Here is a 14052-nt window from a genome sequence, read left to right on the forward strand (position 1 = left end):
AGATGGCGGTGCCCACTGGTCGCACGTGGCCCCGGGAGCAGAGGACGGCGGCGCCCATAGCGCGATCGACTGAGGAAAGGGGGAGAGGTCGGGCGCGATAGCGGCAACTGCACGGGCCTGACACACCGCTGCAAAGTGGCCTTTCTTGCCACAGGATTTACATGTCGCAGTGCGGGCCAGGCAGCGCTGGCGGGGGTGCTTCTGCTGGCCACAGAAGTAGCAGCGGGGACCCCCAGAGGGCGCGGTGTGGCGAGCAACGCAGGCATATTGCGCGGAAGCGGCCCCCGCCGGGCGGGTCGGTTGCGGTATCCACGAGGGGTAGGATGGGTGGTCCGCGCAGCGGGCGAGGTAGGACTGTACGTTACGCGAAGCGACCGTCATGGAGAGCGCTAAAGTCTTTGTCGCCGCTAAATCGAGCGCTGCCCTTTCCAGCATTCGTTGCCGGATGGGGTCCTAAGCAATCCCCGTCACAAATGCATCTCGCATGAGGAGATTGGAATATTCCTTGGCCATGACGGCCTGGCACTCGCAGTCCCGTACTAGAGGGATAAGGGCCCGCCAGAAGTCTTCAATCGACTCACCCGGTAGCTGGACGTGAGCGGCGAGTACATGCCTCACAAACAGAGTGTTCGTCGCCTGGACGTAATTTTCTTTGAGAAGTTCCATGTCACGTGCGTAGTTCGGCGTGTCCTGTATCACCGGGAACATGCTGGAGCTCAACCTTGAGTAGAGGAGTTGAATTTTCTGAGCTTCCAACGGTGCGGGGTCTGCTGAGGTGATGTAGGCCTCGAAGCAAGTCAGCCAGTGATTAAAGTCTTTTCTGGCATTTGGCGATTGCAGATCCAGCTGCAAGCAATCGGGCTTTATTCTGATGTCCATGATGCGGAAAATCTCACGGTAATAAATTGATGCGTTATCAATTGCACACAAAGACTCAAATCGGTACAAGAGAGGTTTTATTACCTTGAGATGTTTATCCTTCGACTGCAGCTGGTAGAATGGCAGCTCAGGAGAACGTGTGCATATTTATACTGCTCCCTCTGGGCGGAGCTAGCCAGCAGGGGCTACCGACAAACCTGTAACACAGGTACTGCAGTACACCCCCTAATACAGGCACACACATATTTACACAGTGGTGGATCACCACAGTGATCACAAGGCAGCTAGGATTTAAATGCAACTGTGCACTTAAGGTCCAACCCAGCTTGCTGTGGTCATGCGAACTTTACCATAAGGTGCAGGCTCAGGGCAGCTATGTTGCATTCAGTTTTAATAAAGACATTGTACTCAAAGCACTTTACTCTTTGAGCTCCTAACATAGTGTTGGTGGTGGGACTGAGATTGAGTTTTGGAGAGCTGGAGAGAATGCACAGCCACTGAAAGAGGAACACAGAACTGTTCAGAGTTGCAGAAAGCTGCTCAAAAAAGCCACTAAAAAGGAAAACAAATAAACGAAGTGAGTCAAAATGGCTGTTAATTCTCCTCCCCATTCCGTCAAAATCAAAGGTGATGTGTGGCAGAACTGAAGTTTTTCCACTTGCAATGGCAAAACTACGAGATTGCGACAAATGAATTGAGAAGCCAAAGCCAATACAGGTAGCAATAGCAACACTTTTTTTAACACTGTTGAGGAGAGACAAACTGACAGTAGAATCTGACAAGTCACTTCAAAGCATTGTCCTCTAATCACTACTCCCCGTTACAAAGTGTCTGCAAAGAATGCTGTTTTGTTTACAGAGATATTATCACAATGTGACATACAAGCAAGGGGAACAATTGACATGCTGTCAAGAGGAACACTCCTTAAAAAGTTGACAATGCTGAAACGAGTGAGGTCATCCAGATTCAACATGTAGCAGCAGCTCTGGAATTCCTTAACACAACAGAGACATTAAATCTGACAGACAATCTGCCCTGCTCAAAGCAAGCAATCTTCCCAACAGTGTGCAACTTCACACTGAAATAGTACATACAGTGTGTCGGCGAATGCAGCGTGCATCGAATGCACAAAGCACATGCACAATTGCTCCTAGTACCTGGCTGATTATTACCAGGAGGTGTGAAAGTAAAATGCAGACCCTGGAGAACCTTATTGGAACATCTGCAAGTCAATAGAAATACTTCTACTAGGTTGGAGTTGGCTGTTGTAGTGATAGAAATAGTGATTGAAGGATGGACTGAGAGCATCAGGAATGCAACAAAGGTCGCAAGAGCATATTGCACATACAAAGATAAATTGACAGCCCAAGATGACATCTTGTACAAAGGAAATAGAGTCATTATCCCTAAGGTAATGAGAGGAGCGATGCTGTATTACATCCATGCAATCTAATCTATCAAGAATTGATTCTAGTTAAGGAAGGCAAGAGACGTGCTCTCCAAGCCAAACATGAGCAATGAAATTAAATGAATGTTTGTGGTGCTTGTTACCAGTCAACCCTGGTTCAATGAAGAGTGCAGGAGGGCATGCCAGGAGCAGCACCAGGCGTACTGAAAAATGAGGCGGCAACCTTGTGAAGCTGCAGCACAGGACAACTTGCATGCCAAACAACATAAGCAGCAAGTGATAGACAGAGCTAAGCGATCTCACAAGCAATGGATCAGATCTGAGCTCTGTAGTCTTGCCACATCCAGTCATGAATGGTGTTGGACAATTAAACAACTCAGATGAAGGAGGAGGCTCCACAAATATCCCCAGCCAATTCGATTCAACCCCACATGGTATCAAGAAATAGCTGAAGACACGGGATAATGCAAAGGTTATGGGCCCTGACAATATCCCGGCAATAGTACTGAAGACTTGTGCTCCATAATTTGACAAGCCCCTAGCCAAGCTGTTCCAGCACACCTACAACATTAGCATCTACCCGGCAATGTGGAAAATTGTCCAAGTATGTTCTGTGCACAAAAAGCAGGATTAATACAACCCAGCCAATTACTGTCCTATTTGTCTACTCTCTATCATCAGTAAAGTTTTGGAAGAGGTAATCAACAGTGCTATCAAGTGGCATTGACTTGAGCATTAACCTGCTCATTGATGCTCTGTTTGGGTTCTGCCAGGGTCACTCGGCTCCTGACCTTATTTCAGCCTTGGTTAAAACATTAACAAAAGAGCTGAACTCCAGAGGTGAGAGTAACAGCCTTTGACATAAAGGCTGCATTTGACCGAGTGTGGCATCATGGATTCCTAGCAAAACTGGAGTCTGTGGTTATCGGTTGGGGGGGGGGGGGGGGGGGGGGGGGAGGGGGGGGGGGGGTGTGGAGAAGCTCTCCACTGGTTGGAGTCATACCTCACACAAAAGAAGATGGTTGTGGTTGTTGGAGGTCAGTCATCTCAGTCCCGGGACATCCCTGCAGGAGTTCCTTAGGGTAGTGTCCTCGGCCCAACCATCTTCAGCTGATTCATCAATGACCTTCCTTCCATCATAATATCAGATGTGGGGATGTTCGCTGATGATTGAACATCAGCATCGTTCAAGACTCCTCAGACACTGAAGCAGTCCATGTTCAAATGCAGCAAGACCTGGATGATATCCAGGCTTGGGCTGAAAAGTGACAAGTAACATTTGTGCCAGGCAATGCCCCGCTCCAATAAGAGAGAATCAAACCATCACCCCTTGACATTCAATGGCATAACCATTACTGAATCCCCCACTATCAACATCCTGTGGGCTATCATTAACCAGAAACTGAACTGGACTAGCCGCATTAATACTGTAGCTACAAGAGCAGGTTAGAGGCTAGAAATCCTGCAGTGATTAATTCACCTCCTGACTCCCCAAAGCCTGTCCACAACCTACAAGGCACAAGTTAGCAGCATGATGCAATACTTGCCTGGATGAGTGCAGCTCCAACAACACACAAAGCTTGGCACCATCCTGGACAAAGAAGCCCAGGTGATTGGCACCCCTTCCACAAGCATTCACTCCCTCCACCACCGACGTACAGTAGCAGCAGTATGTACCATCTACAACATGCACTGCAGGAGCTCACCAAGGCTCCTTGGATAATACCTTTCAAAGTCGCGGTCAGTAGCATCTAGAAGAACAAGGACAGCAGATACATGGGAAAATCACCACTTGGAAATTCCTTTCCAAGTCATTCACCATCCTGCTTGGAAATATATTGCCGTTCCTTCACTATAGCTGGATCAAAAACCTGGAATTCCCTCCCTAACAGCACATTTGGTGTACCTGTACCACATAGACTACCGTAGTTCAAAAAGGCAGCTCACTACTACTTTCTCAACAGCAACTAGGAGTGGTGGACGAATGCTGGACTAGCCAGTGACTCCCACATCCTGTAAAAAAAAAGTGCAAGCTAGAGTCGCTGATGTCGCATGATACCCCTGACATGCATAAATCTGGGAGCAGACCTCTTCACTCTAGCAGGAACCAAAGTTAGGGTATTCTAGACATTGTGATGAACGACAATGTTCCTCAATTCCAAGAGTGAAGAATTCGCTGCTTCATAAAGAATTGGAGAATTCAACAGATCACCTTTGCACTATCCCCAGTGGGAGAGTAGTCCAGTCCAAAGAATAATGTCACTCTTCCAACAGCAAAAAAAAGCTCTTCAAGCCAGAAGTAGTAATAGATGTGACTGAAAAAATCACTGGTGTAATGGCGGAAAGTCAAATTTCATTTGATAAAACTGCCAAACCTTTTTCAGCATTGAACACTGGAGAGCCAGTCAGGGTACAAACTTAAAATTCTCTCAAATGCAATCAGCCCACGCGGAAACCTGGGACATGTGGAGAACAGCTGACACCTCGATCATTCGCAGAGGACCTGAACAACTAAATATACTGGCGCAACTGTAGGCATATACGAACAACTAGAGTAGCTGTTCCTTCAGTGCAGGCGGCGAATCAGGAAGGTGGGAATTCAACCAGCTGCACAAAATACAGAATGTACATCACTCCCAGAAGCCTGCCAGCCCTAACCAATGGAAGTAGAACAGCAGCAACAGTTAACAAGGTAACAAGTGCCATGGAAATGATACTCCCCAGAGAGGGAACATCACCCAGACCAACAGCCAATGATTACACACACACACACACACACACACACACACACACACACACACCGTAAAGAGAGTCATGTTTCTAGCATCTCTCCCACACCAATTATTTCACATCGACGATAGCAGTAAGTGGAGGTGGGACTGGATTTGTACCTATATTTGTCTGTTTGTAGCCAACTCATAAACATGGAATCCACTTGTGCCACACCACTGCATTCCGTGTCGTCACTTCCACCAACGTATCCCAGAATATGTCTATAATCCATAAAACGAGGGAGCAGAAGTAGGCTATTCGGGCCACTGTGTCTGCAAGTAATTCTATTAGATCATGACTAATTTGATATGATAATCATCAACCACACTTTTTCTCACCTTATCCCCATAAACCCTTGATTCCTTTACTGATTACATCTCAACCTTGAACATATTTAATGACCTAGCCTCTACAGCTCTGTGCGGTAAATCATTCCACAGGTTCACTACTCTCTGAGAGAAGAAATACCTCCTCATCTCTATTTTAAATGGGCGACCTCCTACTCGGAGATTATGACCTCTGGTCCTGGACTCTCCCACAAGGGGAATCAACCTCTCAGCATCTACCTTATCAAGCCCCCAGTCAGAGTTGGCAACTCGAACGGAGAAGGGACAATTAATTGAGCAATGCAAGGAAGAATTCTCCAGATCCTGTAAATCTGAAATATGAGCAGAAAAAGAAAAGAGATCTCTTTTGGGAGTGAATAAACAAGTCAAAAAAAATGATCACCCTAAAGTTGGGAAAATCTGATGCCACAGAAATTGACCTTTGTCATTTTTTTTTGTTTTAAAAAAAGTCGCCATTGCTTTGAGCAATGTGTGCTGAATTCTGTGCTTGCAGAATAATCTGAGGAAATAGTCACCTGAGATCTTTTAAAAATTATTAATCCCATATGGCTAACAGCTTCTGCAAGCTTCGAAGTAATTCTCAAAGCTCGTCATGAAAGAGGATGTTGTAAAAATGCTTAATATTTTATATAGCATGTTGTTTTGTATCCTGTGGTAACACATTACTTGTTGCCCTTATTAAATTTATGAAAACACCATTTAGTCCGCACGTTTTAGTATTTGCGAATGCAATGTTTTAATAGTTTCGAGGTCATACAAAATGACTGTTTTCAATTGTTCATACCGTAGGCAACAGAATAACCAAATGTGGCATTTTAGGAAAGCGGAAATATTATCTCTACTGCTGGTTCTCAAATTTCAATTTAAACTATTTCATGAGACATTTATGCTGTGTGTGAAACCTGTAAAATATGTAAATTTTAATACTTGTACCATTTCCCACTCACACTTATTTTGTTTGCCTCAGCAGAATTACAGTAATCCAGTTGTAATGGCTCTTGCTGTTCCAGTAGCAGTAAAGTTCCTGCGCATGGACAACAAGGAACTCTCCCGGAACATGTCTAACTACCTATCACTTGCAGCTATTGGCAAACCAGAAGTCCTTGCAAGGCACACAACAACCATTGTAAACAGCATACTTCAAGGTAAGATCGAAAAATATGTCTCACTCGGATTACCTCTGAGACAAACTGGGATTACCTGAACGAAATGAAAATGAAAATCACTTATTGTCACAAGTAGGCTTCAAATATAGTTACTGTGAAAAGCCCCTAGTCGCCACATTCCGGCGCCTGTTTGGGGAGGCTGGTATGGGAATTGAACCCGCGCTGCTGGCCTTGTTCTGCTTTACAAGCCAGCTATTTAGCCCACTGTAATAGATACACAACTGATGGTACTGATTCTACGATTCCACCCATCTGTATTCCCATTGGCCAGTAAAATCTAACCTGCAGTTATCAAGCAGTTCTGACAATGGGTCTGACGAAGAGCCACCCAGATTCAAAACATTAGGGCCAGGATTCTCTGAAATCCCAGCCAATTGTCGACGCCTGCGTCAACGGGCCTCCAGGCATTCATCCCTTCCTTGGGAGCTAGAACGGCGCCGGAGTGTTGTCTGCTGCTCCGGCGACAAAAGTTGGCGCGCCACGACTGGAGCGATCCGTGCATGGGCGTCACGCCCATCTCGGCGCCGGCCCCCGGGCAATATGGCGGAGCCCTACAAGGGGCCCTGGGTGGAGGACCATAGCCCCCCCCCGCCTCCCCGGTATGAGCCCGCCCGCTGATCGGTTGTCCCCGATCACGGGCCTGGCCACCATGGAGGCCCTCCCAGAGTCGGCTCCCCCCCGCCCCCCTAATAGGACAGCCCCCGCAGCCAGACGTTGAAGTCCCGCTGGGTAGAACCATACGTAAACGACGCTGGCGGGAATCGGCAGGCCCTCAGCCTATCGAGAGCGGAGAATCGCTGGGGAGGTGCTTTCAATGGCCCCCGACCGGCGATTCGCGCCGATTCTCCGGTTGTCGGACAATCGCCGGCCCGGTGTCGGAGCGGCGTGGCTCTCTATGAGCAGAAACTCTCTAAATAGCAATAGAAAAATGCATTTCACATGAGCAGAGTAGAAATGAATACTTGGAAAATTTATCACCGAGAAAAGGGCGCGAAAGTCCACCACGAGGGTGAAAATGTTAAAATGGTGTCACAGGCAACAGGGTAGCACGTTCAGGATGACAGCTATCTTGTGGGCGTATATTCCAACTCGAGACATGCGCAGTTTGTTCAGAAATGCGAGACTCAACAGAAGAAGTCTGCGCATGAGCGAACATCACTCATAAATCAGCGAGATGACATGCTACAAATGTGGTAACGCCCACTTAAAGGGGAATTGTTAAGGTCAGGGAAAATGGTGTCTAAAGTGCTCAAAACTTAATCATTTCTCTTAGTGTAAATCAACAGTAATTTATCCCAGTAAAACACAGAAAAAGCATTTCAATGTTAGGTCCATCGGTAAAACAGAAAACAAATATTCACAAAAGAATTTCTCAGGAGATAATTTTTCTCTGGAACATATGTTTTTTTGTTGGCATCATTGATACATCAGAAGATCTTAAATCACATCAAAGGATCTTCAATCAACAACAAAGGCTCCTCGTCGAATTAGCTTAATTGACAACAACAATGAATGGACAACGACAGTACATGTGAATAACAGCCCAATATAATTCAAGCTTGACACTGGTGCTTTAGTCAACTTGAATTGCAATGATCTCTCATCAATCTAAGCAGATTACGATATTGTACCTTGCGGCATGCAAATTAAAGATTATAATGGTAACCAAATTGTGTCACATCGATCATGCCAATTTAAAGTTGTCAACAAAGAATTGCAGAAAACACTTTGTTTTGAAATTGCGGATGATCACAAAGCTTCTTTATTAGCATGCAAGGAGTTGCAGTTACTTTCAAGAATCTTCATGCACTCAAATTAAATGCTGAATTGCAGAGGTTACCATCTCAAGGCATAATTTCCAAAGTCTCACAACCGGTTGTGAGACTTTGGAAATTATGCCTTGAGATTGTAATCTCTGCAACTCAGCATTGGTTTGTGTCAAAAAACCTGCGCCAAGTTCCAGTCCCCCCCCCACAATCAGTTTGTGTGTCCAAGTCGGCGATGGCCCCAAACATCATCGCGAATCCCACATCGTTCCAATTGGGACTGTACACACTTAACAGCACCACTAACCTCCCTTCCAGCGCCCCTGTCACAATCACATATTTACCCCTTGATCCGCCACCACCTTCTCCATCTGGAAGCGTACCCTTTTGCTGACCAGCACCACTACCCCTCGAGCCCTTCCATCAAATCCAGAGTGAAACACTTGACTGACCTAGCCCTTTTTAATTCTCACCTGGTCCTTCACCCTCAAGTGAATCTCTTGCAGCATTGCCACATCGGCTTTCAAATTTTTAAGATGCGCATCACCCTCTCACATTCCACATGATTATCCTAACTGGGGTCTCTCACCCCCCCCCCACCCTTCTTATCAACCATCATCATACCACCGGGCCCTGCCCCATAAGCCTGACCTGCCCCTGTCCAACATCGAACCCCTTCCCCCCCCCTCCCAAGAACCCCCCTTACATTTCCCCTTAAAAAACATCTCCCAGCATCAATTCCTTCCCCCTCCTCTCGCTCGCCTCGTAGGCCCATTGAAGCCTGCTATCCAGGCTCCAATGTTCGCAGCCCTCCTCACACCTCACCTCCGTTCACTAGCTGACTTTAGTTAGCTAGCGCAGGTGGCTCCCCCCGCCTCGTACACGCTCCTCCAATGGAACCTGTTGGATGAAGGTGAAGCCTTCCAGTGTCGGAAAGTATGGAGTCTCCATCTGTCTAAAGTTCTGCATTACTTTCCTGTAAAATCTTTACAAGTTAAATACAACTCGGCAAGACCAATGAGTGATATATATATTACATCTCTGTAATATAACAGTTCTGATTTCTGTCTTCAAAATGTGCAGTGCCAGACGTTGCTGTCCGATTTCCAGGTGAAGGACTACCAGTGCTGTTGGTCTAACCATTATCTTTGCATAATTCATCCCATTGTGCTTTGTCATTTCACACATCACTGTTAGGTTTACATCCCAAAAACTCAGCAATTTGTTGGTGACTCTTTCTCAAGAAGGAGTTTATGAATATCACAGTATCATTCCAGACCAGTCTATAATTTGTGTGAAGTTGGAAGTCCTAAAAATGAAGGATGCCTGCAAATTCATAGAACTATGGCGCACTCCATGTAAGCCCACATAACCGTTGGGCACTAAGGGGCAATTTTTCAAAATCCATTTTACGGGATGTGGGCGTCGCTAGTTAGGCCAGCATTTATTGCCTATCCCTAAGTGCACTTCCGAAGGTCGTGATAAATTGCCTTCTTGAACCTTAGTCCCTGAGGTGTAGATGCACCCACAGTGCTGTTGGGAAGGTATATCCAAGATATTGCCTCAGCGACCATAAAGGAATGCCGATATATTTCCAAGTCAGGATGGTGAGTGACTTGGAGGGGGACCTCCATGTGGTGTGATTCCCATGTGGCTGCTGCTATTGTCCTTCTAAATGGTCGTGGTTGTGGGTTTGGAAGGTGCTGTCTAAGAGACCTTTGTGCGTTACTGCAGTGCATTTTGTAGATGGTATACACGGCTGCCACTGTTCATCAGTGGTGGAGGTTTGAATGTTTGTGGAAAGGGGAGCAATCAAATGGGCTGCTTTGTCCTGGATGGTGTTGAGCTTCTTGAGTGTTGTTGGAGCTGCACTCATCCAGGCAAGTGGAGAGTATTCCATTACACTTGTGACTTGTAGATGGTGGACAGGCTTTGGAGGGTCAAGAGGTGAGTTACTTGCAGTAGGAATCCTAGCCTTTGACCTGCCCTGGAAGTATTAATATGGCTAGTCCAGTTCAGTTACTGATCACTGGTAACGTCAAAGATGTTGATTGCGGGGGTTCAGTGATGCCAATGCCTTTGAATGTCAAGGGGCAATGGTTAAATCCTCTTTTACAGGAGGAGATAGTCATTACCTAGTACTTATGTGGTGCAAATATAACTTGTCATTTGTCAGCCCAAGCCTGGATATTGTCCAGGTCTTGGTACATTTGGACATGGACTGCTTCATTATCTGAGGAGTCGTGAATGATACTGAACATTGTGCAGTCATCCACAAACATCCTCACTTCTGACCTTATGATGCAAAGGTCATTGATGAAGCAGCTGCAGATGGTTGGGCCTAGGACACTACTCTGAGGAGCCTCTGCGGTGATGTCCTGGAGCTGAGATGATTGACCTCCAAGCACCACAACCATCTTCCTTTGTGCCAGGTATGACTCCCACCAATGGAAAGTTTTTCCGCTGACTCTAATTGACTCCAGTTTACCTAGGGCTTCTTGATGCCATACTCGGTCAAATGCTGCCTTGATGTTAAAAGAGTCACTCTCGCCTCACCTCTGGCATTCAGCTCTTTTGTCCATGTTGGGCCAAGGCTGTAATGAGGTCAGGAGCTGTGACCCTGGCGGAATCAAAACTGAACATCCATGAGCAGGCTATTGCTAAATAAGTGCTGTTTAATAGCACTGTTGATGACTCCTTCCATCACTTTGCTGGGGGTGGAGAGTAGACTGATAGAGCGGTAATTGTCTGGGTTGGATTTCTCCAGTTTCTTGAGTATAAGACATACCTGGACAAATTTATACATTGCCGAGTAGGTGCCAATGTTGTAGCTGTATTTAGCGTGGCCAATCCACCTCATCTGCACATCCTTGAACTGTGGGAGGTAACCGGAGCACCCGGAAGAAACCCATGCAGACACAGGGAGAACGTACAAACACCCATGGTCAGAATCGAACCTTGTCGCTGTGAGGCAGCAATGCTAACTTGCAACTAGAATGTGTTCTGTAACCTTGAAGCCATTATGGAATGGCAGCCCCCCCCCCACACCCCTGCCCCCACCCCGGGCCAAGACACCACAAAATACTCACTCTTATCTAGATTTAGTTTGTACCCCGAGAAAGACCCAAACACTTGAAGCAGCTCCAATATTCCCCCTATCAACACACTCTGTTCCGAAACGTATAACAGCAAGCCATCAGCATATAAGGACATTCTATGCTCTATCCCCCCCCCCACACTATTCCTTTCCATACCCCCGAGCCTCTTAATGTGATGGCCAACGGCTCAATCGCGAGTGCAAACAGCAGGGGGGACATAGGACATTGCTGCCTAGTCTCACGGTGAAAAGTATCTCGAGCTGATGTTGTTTGTGCAGACACTCTCCTTCGGCTCCTTGTATAATAGCTTTACCCAGTTCATAAATCTTGGTCCAATCCCAAACCGCAGCAGAACTGCCATCAAGTACCCCCATTCTACCCGGTCAAAAGCCTTCTCAGCGTCCAATGCCACAACCACCTGTTTCCTTCCCCTCTGCCGGTGCCATAACGATGTTCAATACCCTTCTAACGTTTGAGAAGAGCTGCCTCCCTCTCACGAACCCGTCTGATCCTCACCTATCACCTTCAGGAGGCACTCCTCCAGCCTACCCGCCAGTACCTTCGCCAATACTTTTGCGTCCACATTCAGAAGCGATATGGGCCTATAAGACCCACACTCCATCAGATCCTTTTCTTAGCAACTGGGAAATCGATGTCAGCCCCAAAATTTGTGGCAACACCCTCGTCCCTATCGCCTCTTCAAACATCCCCACCATCCGGGATGCCAGCTTATCCTTGAATTTTTTATAATATTCCACCAGAAACCCATCCGGCCCTGCCACCTTCCCCGACTGCATCCTCCCAATTGCATCCTTTATCTCCTGCTCCACTATCGCTCCTTCTAATGTAGCCCTGTCCCCCTCCCCTGACCTCGGGTACCCCAATCCATCTAGAAATTCTTGCATCTCATGGTCTCCCCCACTTTCTCGGGGTACAAACTAAATCTAGATAAGAGTGAGTATTTTGTGATGTCTCAGCCGGGGGTGGGGGCAGGGGTGGGGGGCTGCCATCCCGTAGGGCAGGGACTCACGTTAGATACCTGGGGGTGCAGGTTGCCCAGGAGTGGGAGGGGCTCCGCAGGTAAAACATTTCTAGTTTGGTGGGGAGAGTGAAAGCCGATCTGGCAAGGTGGGATGATTTCCTTCTGTCACTGGAGGGTCGAATACAGGCAGGTAAAATGAACGTGTTGCCGCGATTTCTGTTTATTTTTCAGTGGCTGCCGATTTTCCTGCCAAAGGCTTTTTTCCGAGAGATTGAGGGAATGGTTACTTGTTTATATTGGGAGGGAGTGTAGCCGGAGTTAGAAAGGTGCTGCAACAGAGGGGAAGGCAGGCAGGGGGTTTGGGTCTTCTGAACTTGATGTATTACTACTGAGCGGCGAATGTGGAGAAGGTGCGGAGCTGGGCCAGAGGGGTTGATTCCCAGTGGGTCAGAATGGAGGAGAGTTTGTGCAATGGGTCGGGATTGAAAGCACTAGCAACAGCGCCGCTCCCGATAGCCCCGGGGAAGTACTCAGGGAGTCCGGTAATAATAGCTTCATTGAGAATTTGGAGGCAGTTTCGCCAACTCTAGCAGTTTCGCCAACACTTCTGGTTGGGGGCAGGGTCAAGGGAAATGCCAATTCGGGGGAACCACAGATTTGAGCCAGGGAGGTGGGAAGAAAATTTTTGGAAATGGGAGGAGAAGGGGGTTAAGACACTAAAAGATTTGTTTCTCAGGGGTTGGTTTGCAGGACTGAAGGAGCTGGAGGCGAAGTATGGGCTGGAGCAGGGGAAAATGTTTAGATGAAATGAAAATGAAAATCGCTTTATTGTCACGAGTAGGCTTCAATGAAGTTACTGTGAAAAGCCCCTAGTCGCCACATTCCGGCGCCTGTCTGGGGAGGCTGGTACGGGAATCGAACCGTGCTGCTGGCCTGCTTTGTCTGCTTTAAAAGCCAGCGATTTAGCCCAGTGAGCTAAATCAGCCCCTAGATCCATACAGGTTCGAGATTTTGCCAGAAAGGAGATACAGAGCTTCCCGGTGGAGCCGGCCTCCACATTGCTGGAGGAGGTGTTGACGACAGGGGGACTGGAGAAGAGGGTAGTGTCAGCGGTTTATGGAGCTATTTTGTAAGAGGACAAGGGACCACCGGAAGGGATCAAAGCAAAGTGAGAGGTAGAGTTGGGAGAAGATATGGAGGAGGGGTTCTGGTGTGAGATGCTCCGGAGAGTAAATGCCTCCACCTCGTACGCAAGGTTGGGGCTGATACAGCTGAAGGTGGTATACAGAGCACACCTCACATGGGCGAGGATGAGCCGATTCTTTGAAGGAGTTGAAGATGTGTGTGAGCGTTGCGGGTGGTGGGGCCGCTAATGACGTTCATATCTTTTGGTCCTGTCCAAAGCTAGGGGATTAATGGAAGGAGGTTTTTAGGGTAATTTCTAAAGTGGTGCATGTGAAACTGGACCCGGGCCCCCGGGAAGCCATATTCAGGGTGTTGGACCAGCCAGGGTTGGAAACTGGTGCAGAGGCAGATGTTGTAGCCTTCGCCTCGTTGATCGCCCAAAGGCAGATCCTAATGGGTTGGAGAGCAGCCTCTCCACCCTGTGCCCTGGCGTGGCGGGGGGAACCTGT

The 14052-nt window shown here is 47.5% G+C and overlaps 1 protein-coding gene across 4 annotated transcripts in view; it reads left to right on the forward strand.

The window, feature by feature from the left end:
- Window positions 1–14052, forward strand: part of veph1 (ventricular zone expressed PH domain-containing 1) — a 359761-nt gene that overhangs the window by 56416 nt on the left and 289293 nt on the right. For 3 of the 4 annotated variants that reach the window (XM_038816020.1, XM_038816021.1, XM_038816023.1), the window contains exon 5: window positions 6374–6551. In XM_038816020.1, the coding sequence (XP_038671948.1) occupies window positions 6374–6551 (178 nt within the window). The remainder of the gene's footprint in view (window positions 1–6373; window positions 6552–14052) is intronic. The other variant, XM_038816022.1, reaches the window with a different exon arrangement.

This window comes from Scyliorhinus canicula, chromosome 13 (assembly GCF_902713615.1).
Source record: "Scyliorhinus canicula chromosome 13, sScyCan1.1, whole genome shotgun sequence".
Lineage (NCBI taxonomy): Eukaryota > Metazoa > Chordata > Chondrichthyes > Carcharhiniformes > Scyliorhinidae > Scyliorhinus > Scyliorhinus canicula.